Raw genomic sequence first — 20,982 nt, 5'->3', positions numbered from 1 at the left:
TATTACTATTTACGATATATTTTCAATGTGATCTCCACCAATAATACAAAAAAACATAGTTGTAGGCGTTTATCCATGTTCCGCACAAAATGCCTGTTCCTGATCTTCGCAGTGTGCACTATATTACAGTTTGCCCGATACCACAAAATCCACCGAAGTGGAGCCCATTCCACTAATCCTCTCCTACCAATCCAGTGTTTTGGAGAGTTTTCATCCAGCAAATAACAGACATTCCCACTGATGCGGGACTTTTGGCCCATCCTGTAGTTTACAGCACATAAATGTTTACATACAAGAAATAGAAATGTGCAAAAAAAAGTCCCAAAATTCTAACCAAAAATATAGCTTTGTAAATTTGTTTAAACGTATGTGTGCACTGTAGTATTAGAAAGAAATCAATGGGAAATCTTTATCTTTAAAACAGAAGTAAAGAAGAGGAAACTGCAACAAATAGCTTTTGCATGATGTTCCCGCTGCTTTTCCTTTGCTGCATTTTGTCAACTTTTGAGAAAATTTCCCATTTTCCCCTTTCACTAAAAATTGCTTCAAAATTTCCCTCAAAGTACCATCACTGGCTTACGATAATAAACTGCTTGGTTGGAAGTTGGGAGGAGGGTGGGGGGGCAGGAAGGGGGTGAAATGGTAGGAGCAGAATTGAGGTGAGGATCACGTATGAGTTGCGAACAAAAGGGGGCAGGGAAGGGGGAGCGCGTGTCATAAATTTTCTCGGTTTAAGCCAGTGACGGGCGGGGGAAGGGAAGAAGTGATTTATGGGACTGGACGTGTTTACCATTCCTCCCCAGGCTAGGCGAACCCAGCTTCGCAGGCTGGCAGCTGTGTTGAAAGCCATTTTACGTATTCCTTTCCTTCACATGGCTGCGGTTAGGTTTGATTTCGAGTTGTGCCTAGTTCGAAGCTAGTATAGTGCTGGTCTCCAAAGCAACTTCACTTCAACGAAAGTTCCGAAAGATCAGTTTTCCTCCTAACAACCACATGCCAGGTCCACGTGGAGTGCAATAAATAGTCCCCTGAAACCTTTCCCACCAAAGCGTCCGTCCAAGAAATGACAGCTCTCGTCAAGTCCACGTGGACTAAATGAGATGTTGCTAATTCAGTTTCTTTAGAGATTTCTAAACGCGAGGTTGCGGTTCTCTATCTTTGCTAGGTTGTGTTATTGTGTTTTGCTATTTTTTTATGCAATGTAAAGATATTGGGAGTAAAACGTCACAGTGAATGAATGGATGTCTAAACACTGCAGGTAAAAGTGACAACAGCGCTTTGCTGAAAAACAGGTAGTGGCTCGAAACCAGATACGATTCTGGTCGGCTTCCTCTAGGATTATGTCAAAGATGCCGAACTGTTGACGCTTAGAAGACTTGGGGTATAAAACAATGAAAAAATATTCCATTGCTAAATTTCTTTTCGATAAGATGGGTACCGTAGGAATCGTTGCGCCGGGGTAGTGGACTGCAATTTTTGTTCTTGACAGCACAATTTTCACTGAAGAAATTGCTTTATCAGTGTCTGTACGTGCTTTTCGTCAATATTAAGCATAGGCATAGTCGACGCGCTAGCTACGTTAACGACCGACTGGCTTTGAAGTCCACGGAGCGCGCCTACCAGCTCCAACAATCACATTCAACGCAAAGTGTTGCCACACATCTACTCGCCACAACTACTCTACGCCACCTTGTCCCTCCGCGCACAAGCACCTTCCCACGGTCTCCACATTCAAGTTTGAAAGTACGGCAACAGCGTATCCGCAGTCATGTGACTGAGACTCCACGTCGAGTAGACGAGCAGAATGACAGCTGCGCCCATTGACTGAAGGTTGAGTGTGATTGGACGAAAACAACTCGCCCGCTATTTATCCCCACCCACGTTTGTGGCGGCGGGTTTCTTTAATCTTAGACGTTAACGAAGTAAACGCGTGGCGTGGACTATACCTTTCGATTATTTGGGAACACAATGTATAATCATTGGCATCGACAAAATTGTTTTTGTTTGCTTTATTATGGGATGAGGGTGTTGCCATAAAATTTAATATTATTAGAAACTAATAATAATAATAATCCGTTGCGCAACAGCCCATGAAGGGCCTAGGCATACCTACCGACTGCCGATCTCCCTCCCACGCTTTCCTTCGTCACCTCTAAGCGTGGAGATCTTCAACCAGTATTGGAGTAGTCGGGGGGTCAGCCCGACGTATCCCCAGCCGTTATAGTAGGTCTCCGTGACCGAATTACGCTCACTCACTCGGGGCTCCCCAATTTCCTCACCGGTCCTATACGTAGGCCGAATAAATTCCGACCAGAGCCGGATTCGAACCTACGCCGTACCGCAGCGAACGATCTCAAGACGAGTGAACGCCTTAACCCGCTCGGCTACGGAGGAGGTCATTAGAAACTAATAATAAACTATTATTTGTATTTTCAATTTGGGGAGAGACATTCTGTAGACACCCAAATGTCGTTTCTTCCACGCCCCTGGACTGCAATTTGCAGACCACCGAGGCTCTGGCGTCTGGACTCTCAAACAGTGTATAATCCTGTGGAGCTATACTAACTGGCTGGCTCCCCCTATTACTCGCAATGCCTGTGTGTCTGGTAAACAAGGAAAAGGAAAAAAAAATGACAAACGGACAAGCAGGCACGAGTAAATAATAAGTGATTATTATTCACATAAGCTTAGCCTACTATCAAAGGCTTCAGCTTATAAATTCAGTGGTGAAAATAAAACAGTACATTAACCAAGACACTTACTCACTTGGTGTTGTGTCAGTGAGTGCAACGCACCATCTACAATGAGCACTGAATCTCATTTTTATTTACGTGCACTGCAACTTTAAGTTATGTGCTACTGCACGCATGAAATCCTGCGTTGTCTTTACTACCACTGAAATCAATGCACAAATTTCAAAGCCTACGTTGCATATCGGTATAAATTTTCTGTTTCTGTTTGACGTGGCAAAAATGTCAGAGAATCGATTTCACCACAAAATAAAAGAACTCACTTGTCCTCCTTGCACATAGTCCAGACCCGAGCGCCCAAATTTTGGTATTTTCCTGGAAAACGCCCATTTATAGCAATACCATCGTCTAAACTTACTGCTATACTTCAAAGTCAGACACAAACAATCGCTGGGGAATTATGACAATAGAAGTTCTGGCACTTGCAATGCGGAGAGAATGAATTAGTATATCAGCACACCTCCAACTTATTACACTCTTCAGTTCAGACTGTTTTGTATACGCATATCCTAAAACAATGAGCTGCTCACCTTAGACTAAACAACTTCCATTTTCATCCAGTGCATAACCGATTACCCCAGCGTTAACATTATATTGTGCCTTTTTACAACTTTTTCTATTTGGCAGGTTCACCTAAATTCGTGTAGGAATAAATTTTATCGTCAATATTGCTTTTAAACAATCACAGAAACGGTTGTATTGCAACCGAAGCAAGAAAATTGGCCTTGAATATGAATGTAGTAGTGTTGTCGCAGCTCGTAATTTTTTGCAGTTCTGACGACCTTCAAACAGCCGTATCTACAATCACTTATCCATTTCTCCTTATCAAACAGCCACCTGCAAGCCGCTGCTTGTTCACACGGTTTCCTTGTTCTCGGTTTGTTTTACTGCTGTAATCTTCCTCTTGAACGACTTATCTATATACTCAGCTACCTTCCAGAAGCAGGCAATTTACTTGTCAACACTGAACAAATAACATGGGAAAAGCACGGAAGAAATCCTACATGACATTTTCGTGACACGATACAGTACAAAGAACGAAGTGAATCTGTTTCGGTTAGAAAAGTTAGGTAAAAGAAAAAAATTACAATGTTATCGTCTCCAAAAGTGAATGGTTACGATTATTTCTAGATGACTAAATAATTTCCTAAAATTTAGAAAATCGTGATGACCTTCTGCACTGTATTTTCTTTCTGAAAGGGGAAAAAGGCTTGCACGCCACGCCGCAGATATTCTTAAATACATCTTTACTAACGAGTAGGCTTATTCCCAGGCAGCGCCGGCTCTAAGGGGAGAGCCACCGTGCCATGTACCCTCAGAAAAAGAAAAAGCACGTGCTTTTTCAAAATATTGTTAAATTAATACATTTACGAATGAGGAGATTCGAATCTCGTAAGCGTTCGAGCTTACGGCCGCCTCAATTCCTGCGCCACATCCCCAGGTTCTCTCACATGCTCTGGGCCCGCGTAGTCTGGCCTGTGCGCAGAGGCATGCGCGGAGGCATGAAAAAGTCTCCGCAGTAAACGAGCGAGGAAGTGGGGTGGTAGCCATAAGACAACCAGCCGTGCCACTTTTCGGCTGGCACGACGCGAGAGCTTTCGAATTGTGTTGATATAGTTGCAAACTTCACAGAGAAGTGACTAATCCTGACCGATTTGTAATACTCGTTGGAGAAGTAATTCGCGAGAAAGGTACTTTCCTGCATACTTGGCAAGAACGAACGTAATATCTTCCCCAAATTTATATAACCATTTAGATAGATGCGTCTAAAGAGCCATCCAGACTTTTTTGTTAACGATTTCTTTCTTAAGAAAAGATATATCTCTTGCGTCCTCCTCCGTAGTCGAGCGGGTTAAGGCGTTCACTCGTCTTGAGATCGTTCGCTGCGGGACGGCGTAGGTTCGAATCCGGCTCTGGTCCGAATTTATTCGGCCTACGTATAGGGCCGGTGGCAACCCACCATCGTGAGGAAATTGGGGAGCTCCGAGTGAGCGTAATCCGGTCGAGAAGACCTACTATAACGGCTGGGGATACGTCGGGCTGACCCCCCCGACAATTCCAATACTGGTTGAAGATCTCCACGCTTAGAGGTGACGAAGGAAAGCGTGGGAGGGAGATCGGCAGTCGGTAGGTATGCCTAGGCCCTTCATGGGCTGTTGCGCAACGGATTATTATTATATCTCTTGCACACAGACACTCTCGTGTTGCAACTGACGTTGACAATATTGAAGACATTTTCTGTACAAAAGAATTGCTTAAATATCAAAGGGAATTCGCATCACCAAGCGATTTTTTACTTTAATATTCGTAAAAAATCACAAGGAAAATCTATCAGTATAAGAATTTCACTTGGAGATATAATTCAATTTCTTGTATTGAATTTTAAAAATTGTAGATCTACAGTTCATTTAGCAGATAATCATATTTCAGTTGTTAGTAACATCGATTGTGATGTACCGTCTGCCGTGCTGGGGTTGCAAATTATAAACAAAGCAAGGCGAGAATACCGTGTTCGACTCGGTGTATCTAATTGTTCAGTGTTTTTCTTTTTACTGAAGTGAAAGTGTCCGATGGTGTGTGAAAGGAAGGGGAGTTAGTAAAGATGAGTCAGATTAGAGCATTATTACATACACCGTTTTCCAAGGTACTGTACGAAACGATATTAAATTAAAAGTTAAACAACTTGGCTGTCCCACGCCAGATTTAACAACAATTCTATTTAAAAATATCAAAAAAATGGTGAAGGTGACAGGCGTCGAAATTTTAATAGTCACATTTATTTTCTAGAAACTCTGGCCGACCTCCGCACATCATGCTACGACGTCGGATCACGGGTTCGAATCCCGGCCTGGGCATCGGTGTTCTTTGTGAGTGTTCACTCATCCTTACCTTCGCGATTTGCCAAAAGTAGTACAAATGCGAAGTAAAATAAACCAATCTTAGGAACTCTGAATTTTTGTCTGCAACTTTAGTAAACAAAGTTCCATTAAAATTCGCACAAATAAGTATACTGGTTTCGACTGCCTGTTGAAATTAAGCCGAGAAATGCATCCAAGGGTGCTTCAGAAATTTATCCACACACCCTCAACCACCCCCCCCCCCAAAGTTTTACAAAGGCCCAATTGATGGTCGTTTTGGCTTTAAATGTACCCTTACACCCTCCCCCCTTGATGAAAAATTCTGGATAAACCCCTGGGCTACGTTTTTAACTGCGGTTTCGTGTGATACACTAGAATGCATGAATTCAACAGATCAGCCACGATTTTTCAAAGAAATAAAAAATTTATGATTAACTACGCCAATTTATGCACCAAAAAAAAACCATGAAACTTAATTTTATGCAACTAGCTGTGTGTGTTCACTCTAGCACATGGCGAACCATAAGTCATTCAACAAGACCAGGTAGCATTTCTAATTGCTAAAAACAATTACAATGTCGATTTTCCTCAGCTATACAACTTATGTGGACATGCATGAACTACATAATGCACATAGATTTTCTTTTTAAAAATGATGACGTATCTACCCACATCACAGCACTTACACTCAATAACATTTCATAATACGTAAATAGGGCTTTATGTGACCTTAATACAATTAAATAAATTTGTTTCATTTTGACTCTGAAGTTGTATTGTATTGTCTGGAAAATAGAGACGGTTCATTAAATCAATTAAAATGGGCTCGTCGGCCCTGAGGCTATTCGCATCCTTTTAACATGAGGGCTGAGGGCACAAGACTCTCGGAATAACAAACCTAATTTAAGTCAGGGAATTAAAAGGACCAATATTTTTTAACTACAACGTTTTATTGTTGGAAATGAAGAAAAATCACTACGTCACTTATAAAATACGACCATCTTATCATGAACAAATTAAAATGCCTTGAAGAACTAAAATAATCACGGCACTTATGAACGCCCATAGGGTGGGGCAAGGGGGGCAATTGTCCCCTCTTAGATTTTCGAAATGAGCCAATTTTTATGGGCTGTAGCGCTGACAGAACTTCATTTTTAAAATCAACATTTTAATAAATGACCAAAGTTTCACTTAATATTGACACTTAACACTGGTTATTTGTAATATAATTTTCAATGCAATCCTTCATTTGATATACGCGTTGTCTGCGGATTTTTAAAATACGCACATACTTTGTCTTTTCAACAGGACAGACGAGCCTACCTTCCTCTTATGAGCTCAATTAAGCCATGCGAATCATATAACTCAGCAAATTTAACACAGGATATCATGTGTAGCTGTCAGCAGGGAATGTAACTCTACACTTGAGATTAAGAGATTGAATTAATTTTTCCTCACATCATGTGCTGGGAGAAGCGAAGGGCATTTATGCAAACGACTTCAAAATATCACCTTTCTTGACTCGAATTTTAATTTTTCATGAACGAGCTGGTTGGCTGAATTTGCACATTCCACATGGAAGTTACAGTTGTAGATTTCATGAGAAAAAATAAAGTTGGATGTGTACAGCAAAACGTCTAAGTTCATGCTCACATGTTTCATCTCGTAAAATAGCGACTTTACAAATAAAGAATTTTCGTTCTTTGTATGACTCGTGTTGATTTCTGAAGGGGGGGATGAGTGCTAATGAACTCAGTGTGATAAACTCACCTGTCCAATGATAATGTATATAAAAATGAAGTTATGTATAAATAGGCATAACACTGACAACCCGAATCAGCTGGTTCTCAGCAGTTCCTGCGTAGTTTCTCGACATGGCCAGAGAGTTCCACTGGCGTTAGGCCTAAAATAAACGACAGGAATGCGTGTGCAAGCGTTTCCAACTTACAGCGTTGACATTTAAAGCAAGCGAGACAGTGTGGGAAGCAAGTTAGAGCGACGATACGCGTGAAATAGATTGTCTATTGTTGAGGAAAAATGAACGCCGTCTTGCCTAGCTGGTTGCCAGGGAAATGATTCAACTTCCAAGGATGTTTATAAATTTGACGACCTCCGTATAGGGATGGTCAAATCCTGATATCCCCCCCCCCAGATATAGGATAATTTTCTATCCGGATATAAGAATTATCTGTGTATCTGAATATCCTAATATGCTGCATAATGCGGATAGTCGTAGTTTATCAGTTTTACGAACTTTTTACATATTCTATATTCATCATCTCTGTATTTCTATCGTACGGATTCTCCGCATATTCTTTACATGTTTATATTTTTTGTCTAAAACATATCTAAGAAACTAAAAGTTAAATTATACATAACAGTAAGTTTGCCTGTAGTATTATATGATGTGAAACTTGGTCCCTTACATTAAAAGAGGAACATAAATTAAGAGTATCTGAAAATAAAATCTTTAGAAAAATATTTGGGCCTAAAAGGGATTAGGAGACAGATCAGTGCACAATTTGTATTCCTGTCCAGATATTATTAGAAAAATTAAATCAAGAATACTTAGGTGGGCAGGCCATGTGGCACGAATGGGAGAGGAAAGAAGAGTTCACAGGATTCTTGTTGGGAAACCTGATAGTAAGAGACCTATAGGAAGGCCAAGACGAAAATGGGAGGGATAACGTTGAGATGGACCTGAAGGAAATAGGTAAGTATGGAAAAGATTGGATTGATCTTGCCCAGCATAGAGACAGATGACAGGCTTGTGTTGCTGCAGCCATAAACCTTCGGGTTTAAGAAGGCCAGAGAGTGCGTTAGTCTCAAACATATCACTGCGTTGCTCAGTTCAGCATAGATCCACAAAGTTTACCATCGTACCAAAAAAACGGAAATGAGATATTGTCAGTTGGGTGCTGCGGTACCCATGGACATGGGGGAAAGAATGCTGAAGGAACATATGTTCTTCATCACTTCACCTGACAACCGTCTTGTCGCCCCTCCCACACATCTTCCTCTCTCAGCATTCCGGAAGACATGGTTTAGTGTGTCCAAGGGAACAAGCATAGGATTTTACATCAAAGCACGCAAACAATGACGTTTATGTGGGTTTGCTTAATTTTTAACGCGGGCAATTAGTGTAAAGATATTCTTGAACCTTTTATTTGGTAATTATTTCCGTAATTTCAGAGATAATTCTTGCTAGAAAAACTTACTGAACTTGAAAAAATAAATAAGCAATCCGGATATACGGATTATCCTTATTATTAGGAAAATTTGAAATTCGGATGTTGTGGCCAGGTAGGTTATAGCAAAATGCCTGGGGAGGAAGTTATTGATGGTAATTATAACATAAATACAAGGGAAACTCTTGTTGCCACCTAAATGTTGTCTCGTTCGAGACTGATACGTATATTTGAAATATTGAAATAAACCAACTTCGTCTACAATGCGACTTCTTCACACATACCAAACGGATATAAACTTCATTATTTATAGATAAGTCATATTTTGTTTATAGTAATTGTGAAGCCACCCCACTAGCGACAATAATTAGCATGTGCTACGTGGTTGCATACATTCAGGATAAAATTGAGTTTTTTCGAGTTTTGTTGAGATTTTGTTTTAAGCCCACTTTATGCATAGATAGGCTAATCCGAACTGGACCTACAGTTTAAAGTGGGATCCGAACCACTATGTGCCTCCACCGGGTATCGAACCCGGGATTCCTTGAGCAACTCGAGGCGAGATAGGCAAAGCATTTATACTTGAGACGACCCTACCTCTTAAAACCATCCCTAATTTTGTTTGTATTAAGCCTCCTAGCAACAAATACTTGTTCAATGTACTTCTCCTACATTCGACCAAGTTTGCCCATGTGCCAAAACATTCGGATAGTTCCCAAAAAAACTCTCACAGTCAGATGATGCCATAAAAGGTAGCAACAAATCCCAAATAGTTAGGCACAACATCGCATCCAATATGTTCCAGCCACTCTACAGAGACGTCTGCTTTATTAGTGGGAAGACTGTCGCCATAAGGTGAGTGGACATAATGCAAATTGTCCCAGGCAAAAGAACAGTCTGGCCTTCATGTAATTCCAGTAAGTGGCCGCTTGCTTTCACCTTCAAACGGGCAGCATCCGTTTTCATTCCTTTTGCATACGTATGACAAACATATCTCGCCGTCTTAATATTCACGGCACGCCCACAAGAAGAGCGAGTCTGCATGCTATATGCTGCAGGCTTTCCCTCTGCAGATGTGGAATAACAAAACGGGGCTATATATCACTGTCTCGCTACACCCGGTGGAAAAACTGTTCAAGAAACTTGTGTAGCCTTAGAAGGTGAAGTTCACACAAGCTCCCAGAGGTGCGTGGGCTGAACAGGGACTTGTAAAACGATGAACTGCTGAGTGTTGTAAGAAAATACTGAAGGGAAGGGAAAACTCAAGAAACCCTGCGGTAAAAATAAAACATTGGAAATTCACAAACTAACTAGGGCATTGTATTCACTTCACAAAGTATCCTCAAGTTTTAATTTGTTCCTGAGGTAGTTACTGCACCAGGAGTTACAGGGGAGAAATAAAGGGGCAATGACCCCTCAACATCTAACTAACAAGTTGTCAATTATCAATAGAAGAGATAAATGGCGATCGCAGTAATCCCCTTGACATCTAATTAAACGATCACCCACCCCGAGATGTCTCAATCTTGACAAATCTTTAATTAACACAAGGGTCACTCTGGAGATCCATATGGTAAGGACAACGAAGTTAGTAATAAGGTGTGTTTTATACAGCCTACATTGATATACTTGTGGGTTGAATTGTATCTTATGCAAATATTCTGAAAGAAACAAACTGCCGGAGTACCAAGTGAGGTGAGGTGTACTAATGACTAGTAAAATATGCATACCACTATGCAAAATAGAAATGAACATGAACAACAATTACGAAAACAATTCTGTTACCTTACAGAATACGAAGAGAAAGTAAAACTGGCACGCAAATAGGATGAAATATGTGTAGTTAAAATTACCAAACAATTTGGAATAAAGCAGAAACGTTTCAAAACATTCAAATCCAGTACGACACGTAGCTGCTGTGGACAGATATCTTAGTTTAAAGTGGACATCCCAGGAGCAATGGTCTCATTCCTCATTAAACGAGTTAACACCCTATAGCAAATTTATCCATTTTTGCTACTGAATTTTAATCACGCAATGTTGTAAGTGATCGCCTACGACTTTTTCCAGAAAAAAAGAGTAAATTTCCACAACTTTTCCAGTATTTCCAGACTGTTAACACTGAAAATCTGCTCCTTTCATAAGTTTTCATCGTAGACGTCAGGGAAGTGCTCAACGAGTTGATGACACACACCATGGGATCAAAGAGCCTCGTTCTCTACAAGAATGCTGTTTCCAGAGTGTACTACCAGGAAGAACTATTGACATTTGAGTAGGTTGCAATCACACTTTCAATCATATTATGTTAAAATGAAGGTCACCCAATACATACAAAAAGTTTTGTTTTTCTTTATTCGCGGGAAAATGATACAATATCATAGCTTTGAAATTCATCATTTCGCAGATAAAGAAGTTACTCCTTCATGAATTTTCCGAACACACCACTTGCGACACTGCCCTTAATTTCAATTCACATATGAAGGTTGTGAAATTTTAGTTTTAATGATAATATTATAATGCTCAAAATTTGAACAAAGTAACGTGTTTAAATTTAAGAAGACAAAGGAAAGAATGCCAAGTTTTCGGTGGTTTCAAAGCCCAAAGAACAGTTTTCTGAGAAAATCGAATTTTACACATCTACGACAAAAGTACTGTAAAAATGCATTATCAACTGGAGAGATCACTTTCCTGAAAAGCTAGTTTCTTAATATATCTTTTACAGTTAATACTTTGAAAATATGGGTCATGCTCATGGGTGATACTTTCATCATATCATCACTCACCCTCATCGTCGCGGTTAGCCAAAACTGGCAGAAAAATATTTCTAAAGAAAATTGAGAGGCACTAGTAACACTCAAGAAGCGAGATTACATACAGTTTGGAATGAACTGAAGAGTTGTAATATAGTTGTGTTCAAAGACTTGCGTGATGTCTAAATGATATTTTTATGTTTACTTTGAAATGAAGTGCATATCCACATCAAAAATATTTACTTTCATGGAAGTAACATTAAACTTGACTGTCTCAATTCTATAGCACTTGACATTCGAAACAGCATTAAAATAATAAATTTACATTTAACCACTGAAAACACAATTTCAGTACAAAGTATCAGATTATTTATCCTGTAGTTTACGGCAGTGTGCGAATTAACGGGGGGATGCCGGGATCCCCCCCCCACCACAAGACATTTTATCCCTCTCAAAGAAATTTGAATTCAAAGCATACAGTATAGCATTTCTTAATTGTAACAAACACATCTGAAAAATCATTCATGTCCATTAATTGTCTAGTCATCAAAGATGTCCATGCCGAAAAGTATGCAGCCTTGTGGATTAGAGGAGGACTATTTTGCAATTGACCAACCTCACCTAATATGCATTCAAGTGTCAAGAAGAAATTTGTGTAGGTTAAATGGACATTAAATTTGAACCTGGCAATAGAAATTTGGATAACTTGTCGGTGTTACTAGTTCGATAGCTCTTTTGTGTACGAGTTTGTTTTTTTTAGAATGTAAATACACTGTTTCTAAATTACGTCATAAATGTATTACGTTAGATTTAATGACCTCGGTTATAACCAATGTTCTAAGGTACTTGGGACCGAAACGCAATAGTTTAGTTTACTGAGTGGTAACATATATACAAATTTGCACACCCAAAAAACCTACTTCCCAAAATGAAAACGAAAATACGCCACTGAGTGGGCCAACGGCGCCAGCAGGTGAGATATCTGGAAAAAGTTCACGTAATTCGAATGGTAAAATTGTAGTGGTATTTTATTACAAAGAATATTACTTTCTGCGATTTTCAGGCTATCAGTTACAGCCAGGACCGGCGCTAATCATATGTCTCGACCACAGCAAAACTTTACAAAATGCGACACTAAATTACATTTTATGCCATTAAACGTATCTTAAATGTAACAAGTATTAGAAAAGAAATGCTTTCAAGAGTTGACCTCATATTTTTACCGTTGAAGGCCTATGATATAATTCGATTTTTTTAAAAATACACGTGATGTTATTTTTCGTATAATGCTATCTTATCTTGCATAAAATGGAAACAATTTTGATTGTTAATACAGTCCTTAAAATAATAAAACTATAAATACGTAGGTTTTAAGTGTAACCAGAGCGTAACAAAATATCCTCTTCTAATGTGTACTTAGACCCCTACACTAAAATATAGTGATAAATAATTATAGTTGTTCAATAAAAAGTAAAAAAAAAAGAACTAAAGTGCTCCCCTGTGCTTTGCACCACGCCTTGAAGGGCCCCACACTTCCTTGATCTCGGCCGAGCGGGGGTTGATGTGATCAGCACCACGCCCCTGGCCGCCTTTACCCCCCCCCCCCCCCGAGTTTCCTCCAGGTACCCACTTTATACGACGCTGAGTATATAATATAAATATACCTTAATTAATTGAAGGAAACGTTAGCCAACTGGAGCTCTATGGATAACATCGCTAGACCATTCAATCGCGTTTCAGACATGGTTGACCGAAAAGCTTTCTTCGACACTTGCCACGGTTACCGGCAAAAAATAACAACATTCGAAGTGCGACACTCACATCAGGCGCAAAATCATGACCCTGCATCAGTTTTAAGGTCTCCTTTGGTGCACGTGCACTATTGTGTTTTATTATAGCCTAAAGTACTTTCAACTCGTATTTTAAATCAGTAGGGTAAATATATTCAGAGCCACGTGTTAATTATACATGAAAGTTTTGTACACTTTTCAGACAAAAGATCAGATGCCTGGGCGTCGCAAGGCCATTGATAAAACTTGAATGGTAGAAATCATTAATAATTATTATTGTTATTGAGTTGATTATTATGATATAATAACTATTATAATCCAATGAAAATAAACGCACTTTATTCCAAATGTATTATTATATCCTTGGGGAGAGACTTCTAATCGATCCACCGGATTAGTGAATGTCCAGCGTAACTCTTTCATTGTATTTTTACACTTCATACAGTCAGTGTACTGAAATGCATAGCTATATTATTTTGTTGTTAACTTTTGTATAACTTGTCCAAGAAAAAAAAAGAAAAAATAGTTTTGTTGTTTGGCCTCACCCCCATAGAACTGATGGAACTCATTTTTTTGGAATTTTTGAAAACTGCAGAACCATTTATTATTTTGGTTTAAATGGTAAAATATGAAAACATAACCTTGTTAATGTATTTTACACTCATTGTTTTCGATCTAACGCAGTTTTTAATTTGGTTATTCTGTTGGAATATTAACTGGTCGTTGTTTCTTTAATTAACAATAAAAATAACGAGCTACAGATCTGACAAACCTCTTTTCCAACTTGAAATAAACCATGACAATTTCTAGGGGTGATCGACGGACCGATTTGAACCCCCTCCCGACGCCCATGTTCAGATGGCATCTTTAAGCTTACTAATGCCATACAAGAAATCGAAAAATTCACTACGATGTTCAAGCTGCTCAAATCTCTTAGAGCTAAAATAACCACGCCTAAGACATTGTAATAAAAATTAACTTTGTACCGTGCTTGTGGATCTTCAACAGTTTCGACATACTCAAACTGTTTCTTCTTCTTTCGATTTCGGACCTGTACAGTATTGCCTATCTTTGGATCGTCTATATCTAAATTTGATGCAAATTCATTCGCATCAACTAAGTGACTTTGAAACTTTTCATCACTCCTGCTTTTTTCAAACTGCACTGATATATTTGCAAGAAATCTAACAGCATCTATCACATCGACATTAATGTTTAGTAGACATTTGCTCACTACATTTATGTGGAATAAAATTGAGCCTATTTCGAACAAATTTTATCAGTAATACAAGGCACGTCCAGAAAGTAAGTTCCGTTTGGTAATAAAATTAAATTGTGTACAGATACAGAAAAGTTATTTATTGCACAAAATTCTACAACTCTTAAACTACTTTTCCACATAACTGGCGAAATTTTGCAGGCATTTGTCATAGCGTGGCACAAGTTTTTGTATACCTTCTTCATAGAAATTTGCCGCCTGTGTCTTCAACCAGTTGGAAACAGTTTCTTTCAGCTCGTCGTCATTGTTGAAGTGTTGACCGCCAAGGAAAGACTTGAGATGTAAGAACAGATGAAAGTCGCTAGCAGCGAGGTCAGGGCTGTACGGAGCTGAAAGAAACTGTTTCCAACTGGTTGAAGACACAGGCGGCAAATTTCTATGAAGAAGGTATACAAAAACTTGTGCCACGCTATGACAAATGCCTGCAAAATTTCGGCAGTTATGTGGAAAAGTAGTTTAAGAGTTGTAGAATTTTGTGCAATAAATAACTTTTCTGTATCTGTACACAATTTAATTTTATTACCAGACTTCCAAGTTTTCAATAGACTTATTTTTTGTTCTCTTCCAATTTTGCCGCCCTAGAAATTTGCAGCTCTGCGCAGTGGCACGGCTCGCTCCCTTCCGCCAGCCCTGGTTACAGCAATTCACTGCCATGACCATCAAAATAACGATAGAACGTTGACACAAGAGACATTAGAATCATGTTGACTGACGTAACTAGGGATATGCAGGACGGAAATATTTCCGTCGGGATGGGATTGGGAAGGAAATATTATTAATTCTGACGTTCGGGACTGAAACAATTCTCAATTTTCCGATCAGGTCAGAAAATTTTGTGGACGGGAAATGTTTGAAATTTCCCGATGCGCATTACATCTTAAATTGTACACACTATTTCCTCTTCAAGTGATTGTTTTTGCACTTCTGGAATAAAAACTGTTAATTTGAATGAATTTCAGACACGTACAGTGCAGAAAATATCAAGAATTAGCCTGTTTTAAATAAGATCCTTTGGAATTTCTCGGCTGTTTGGGATTACAAAAAGTCTTGAATTCACACCCCGTCACTTTCAATTATTACTTTTTTCCTACATAGAAAACGAGACCATATTGAGCAATTGAGAAAAATCCTGGGCAGAGATCACTCGTCCAAACTAATTTCATGAATTTCAATAGTCATAAACGTCGCTAATATTGAGTCTTTGAAGTGAGCGACGTGCTGTATAATGTACCAACATCTGCATAATTCTTTCAGCTATGTCATTACATCTATAGGGGATGAGGTACAGTTTGCACAAGGTGTACGTTTATTTCTATCATGTCAAAATGGTAGAGAGTATTACAAAAAGAGAACAGAGAGGTCTAGGTTATGGACTCCCATGTATTTCTTATGGAAAATTAAAACGCTTACTGTTCAACTTAAAGTTTTCACTATCAGAGAAATGTTTTGGCAGTTTTCGTGCAGGTCAGGATCTACAGCCTTTCTTCTTTCTGTCCATGTGTTGCATGCCCTTACATGTAACATGTTCCTAGATTAAATATGTAACATGTTCCTAGATTAAATAGAAAAAAAGTGGGGTGTAAGGGGTGACCTTCCACGTAGTACACCCTAATGTCAACCTCACTTCCACGTTAGTGCACCCTGGACTGAAGACTAACGAGGCTCTGGCGACTGGCCCCATGGCCAGTATAATTTTGTTTGTATTGTCCTGTTGTTTTGTCCTTATGTGTGCTGAGTGCTCCTTTACAGCCTCAGCTTTTAATGAAAGTCAGAACATTTTAATATTTTATGATTTTAGTTCTGCAACGATAGAGTTGCTATTTGTAACGATAAGGGGCTGGACCCCGTATAATGTGACGGGTGCAAAATAGCCTTAGTGCTGACGCACCCACAATTTTAAATTCAAATTCAAATAGAAAAAAAGTGGTTCTTCCGTAACAGCCCATGTCAAATTCCACCTTCCGTTCCACACCAGTCTTCTTATATCTCCTTCCTCTGCCTCCTCGCACTCGGTAAAAGAAACCATTTCCTTGTTGTGGGAAAATATAAGGCAATATTGCAAGTCGGGCCGATCGGTGCTACGAAAGCTACATTTTCCCCAACATCCACTGAACTATAAAATTAATAATACGCTAGAAGACACACACAAAAGGTACATACATCATTTCCTTTCAGGAAAGGTACTTTGGTATCCCCTGATCAAAAAATGTTGACGCTTGGGTGCGCATCCATCCCTGTACAGTCAACGTCAAAGAAAATGGTAGGCAAATTGTCCACCGCTATTTTCATTACTTTTTTCTAGATCCTGTGTTGTTTTGAGGAATGAAACTGTGTTGGTTCGTGCTTATTGTCGTCTTTATTTCTATTCATTGTCATCACATTGTGTAATACAGACCGAATGAAAATGGTGATGGACAATTCGCCTACTGTTTCTTTTGCCGTTGGGTGTACATAGGCTTTCAGCTGATCGTCAGTCTCGAATTGTCCCCCGCCCCCAACAACCCACACATTCATCTGGGTGAACAGATAGAAATCAGATGTTGCAAGTCCGGGAGGTAGGAAGGGTGGGCGATCCGCCAGGGCATTAGTCACCAATTAACTTCACACTAAATGATTGTATATATTCTTCATTTGACATCTAAAAAGGCAATATTCCTGAAACACGAAATCGTCAATTCGTCTATAAAAATTCCTGCAGATCTATGTCCTTTAGCATATTTATACATCCGTGTTCCTTCACTAAATTCCCCTTGTAAGGGAGACAAGGGTGCAAATTCCAATTAGAAATAAATAAATTCCGATATGGGGTCAAATATATGAGAAACAAAAACCTGATCGACTTTTAAAGACAATTATGTTCCCATTCATATTATTATTTCTCACATACAACACTCCTGTTTTCTGTAGGTTGAAAAGGTTTGAAAGTGAAGGGGAAAAGATATATTGCCAGTGTATACTCCCACTATGATGATAAATTTGAAAGCCACTTCTTATCTGTAACTTGGTTTCTAATGTTATATTATTATTTTCAGCATCTGAAAAGCTGTTACATTCTTATTGCAATCTAGTTTCTTTACAAAGCATATTCATGGGCGTCAGGAGGGGAGGGGGTAGTTGGTTTTCGGATAGAGTAAAAATAGTAAAAAAAAGTTGTAGATCGAAAAAAATGAGTAAATGCAGAAACCGTTTACTCTTTCATATCAATTTCATCCAAAGAATAAATGGTTGCACAGGTATCAAAATTCCAAAAGAAATAGTTTCATGTGAGAGGTCAAACAACACGTACTTTATGACTACAAGTTCCCCATAACTGTATGAAATTTAAAAGGATAATGAAAAACAGTTGTGTTGAATATTCACTCACCTGGTGAATCAAGAAAATAAAGTATTCCCGAGAATACAATAACAATAAATTTGATAACACCACTTTCTCACGCAACACTAATGCCAATGATATTAATTGAATTTTTATGACATGGTTTGTTCCAATCAAGTTAATCATATTTAAGTTCCTCTAGAATTCTTGTTTACTTCATCCACTGATTGAACATTAATTTATCTTTCGAGTACGTTCGGATAACGGAGGCAGAGGGGACACGACCCCATGATTTCGCATTCACATATATAATTTCATTTGTCACCGTAAAAGGGCGTCGTAAGTAAGAAAATGACAACTTCAAACTGAAGAAGTGTTTTTTCTTTTTGTTCTTTTAATGACAACACAATTACCTGGGAAAATATGCATCCTTTGACCCTCTCGAATAAAATACCTTGCTTGCCACTCCCTATATATAATTTCACTTCAATTATAGCAATTTGTGTTAATTATTATAAGGGCGACGCCAGGAAAGTGATAACTTCAAACTGAAGGAGTGTTGGGGGGGGGGGGACAACACAATTACGTGGGAAAATATGCATCTTTGGCCCTTGTTTCCATGTCGGAATAGCAGAAAGATATATCCACGAAAAGTGTGCAATTTCTTTGTACTCAAGCAATCGAAGCAAGCTAATAATTATGACAAATTTCAAATGGATTCAAGCGAGTGCTCTTCACAATATTCCTCTAAAGGAAGAACAACCGAATCGTCGAAATTTCATTACCGTGCTTTTGTAATTTCGGGTCCCTAATGGAAAATTTATTTGTAAACTGATAGTAGCCGAATGCAGGACAATCCTGTAAAAAAAACGAGGGATGTCTGGCAAACTTAATATCACAAGTTGAAGTAAGTTTTATCTACTTACGGACGTTCGCAGAATTTTTCTGAAACAAGCAAGGTATTTTTTGTAGGGGGGCCCCAAAGATTCATATATATTTTCTCACGTCAATTGTGTTGCCTCCCAAAAAACACTCCTTCAGTTTGAAGTTACGTCTATCCTGGGCCTACTTTTAATAATTGACACAAATTACTTGATTAATTGATTTGGTGTTTTAAGTCCACTTTATGCACAGTAAGGCTAATCGGGACTGGACCTATAGTTTAAATTGGGATCCGAACCACTACGTGCCTCCACCGGGTATCGAACCTGGGACCCCTTGATTACAAGGCGAGAGACAAATTACTGTAATTGAAGTGAAATTATAGGGAGTGATAAGCAAGGTATTTTTTTTCCACGTAATTGTGGGGCCATAAAAAAAAAAAAGAAACACTCCAGTTTGAAGTTGTCATTTTGTTGTGTTTCCTTTTACTGTGACTGAAGTGAAATTATATATGCGAGTGTGAAATATATAATTTTAGGATGATGGGAGTCGTGACTCTCTTTTTGTTTACATGGGTGTTAAATAAAATGTTAGGTTTATTGAATTTTGAATTCATGCAAAGCTGTCGCTTTAGTGCTGGACATGCTCTCAGACATCCAAAACAGGACAGTGCTGCTTCGAAAGTATTGATCGAGAGAACTTACCTTCACAATGTTGTCATGGGTTAGTTCATTCAACAAGATGATTTCCTTCATAATTTTGGCTGCTGCTCGACGGTAACACAAGGGCAAAGAACCTCCCTTCTTCTGACACTCCTGTATGTCGTGTCCATTGAGATTAACTGTCTTTATGGCTACGTCCTGCGATCCAAATCTGCCTTTGTAAACAGCCTTCGTCCAGCCTCCTGCTACAAACTCCAAATCGGTCACGTTATGAAGTGAAGAACAATTGACCAGTCCAGCATTGCTGTAAGGCCAACGAACGACGGAAGCACTGTATTGCTGCGAATACAACACGACATTTGGGTTCAATTTCACTTTGCTAAACTTCTCACTTGTGTTCAACAGTTCCTTCTCCAACTTTTGGCTGAAATCGTAATAATATTTTGTGCTGTAACGGCCATATTCTGGGCCAGAGTCTTGCTCGATTGGATATTGCTGGAATGTTCTCTTTCCGCGGATATCGAGAAACGAACCTACCAGAATCACACTTGCTAAAATGAAGAGGATTACATAAATAGACACCAGAACGCAAAGGCCAGATACACGGAGAAGTGTAGGCATGTCTGCTGCAACGGTTGAACAGCTGACATCACTACCGTCTCACAACAGCGAGCTGGCGTACTGGCTGAACATTGAACAGCAGAATGATGAGGATCGAGCGAAAAGTGTTGCTAACTCAGACTTCAGAAAAGGGTCTAAACGCTAGGAAATTTTGTGTACATAAGATGGGGTATTCCAGTTATAATCAGTCTTTCGAAGTTACGAGCAGACTTGGGTGAGTTTCTCAAAAAGAGAAACTCGTTACAGTTACCGTTACTTTGCTTCCAAAAGTAACACGTTAGTGGCGTTACCGTTATGGTTACTTGTCATACAGTAATAAGGACATTTAAATGTTTACACACAGTGGTGGCGATTAGGGGGGCGAGGGGGGAAGTTGCCCCCGACTTTTCACCACTTTTGCCCCCGCACTATGCTAAACCTTATCTACAAAGGGAATAAAATGTCTTTGCCCCCCCCCCCCTTTAGTTTTTGCTCTCAGTTACAAAGTAACATTTACTTTTCTTGAGCAACTGTAACTGACTTATTTTTTTAAAAAAAATTAACTGTAATCTTAGTTGTTTTTACGTTGCCGCATGGAAATAAACTTTATTCAGCCAATCTTTTGCAACATCTTTAAACCAAACGTCCGCCTGAAAAAATTAGAATGATTATAAAATTTGTGAGCACAACATGTTTACATAAGCGCATTTATTTTAAAACACATAGACAATAAGAGTAGCCCATATAACCTCCGAAAATCATTCTAGACGCCGGACCCTGTGGCCGAGTGGTTGTCGGCCCCTGTAGCGGAGTGGTTAGCACATCGCGCTACGACGCCAAGGGTCCCGGGTTCGAATCCCGGCTCGGTCATGGATGTTTGTGATTGTATGTCCTGAAAAGTGCTGCA

At 39.2% G+C, this 20,982-nt stretch overlaps 1 protein-coding gene across 1 annotated transcript in view; it reads right to left on the bottom strand.

Annotated features, from left to right (window-relative positions):
• The window catches only part of LOC145985101 (extracellular tyrosine-protein kinase PKDCC-like), a 39,404-nt gene extending 19,237 nt beyond the window's left edge, over positions 1-20,167 (bottom strand). The window contains exon 1 of the mRNA XM_083118703.1: positions 19,518-20,167. Coding sequence (XP_082974829.1) covers positions 19,518-20,096 — 579 coding nt within the window. The 5' untranslated portion in view covers positions 20,097-20,167. The remainder of the gene's footprint in view (positions 1-19,517) is intronic.
• Positions 20,168-20,982: the final 815 nt, after the last annotated feature.

Source organism: Lepisma saccharinum, chromosome 3 (genome assembly GCF_977018435.1).
Source record: "Lepisma saccharinum chromosome 3, izLepSacc3.1, whole genome shotgun sequence".
Lineage (NCBI taxonomy): Eukaryota > Metazoa > Arthropoda > Insecta > Zygentoma > Lepismatidae > Lepisma > Lepisma saccharinum.
The sequence above is the reverse complement of the archived record's forward strand: the minus strand, read 5'-3'. Positions and strand labels throughout refer to the sequence as shown.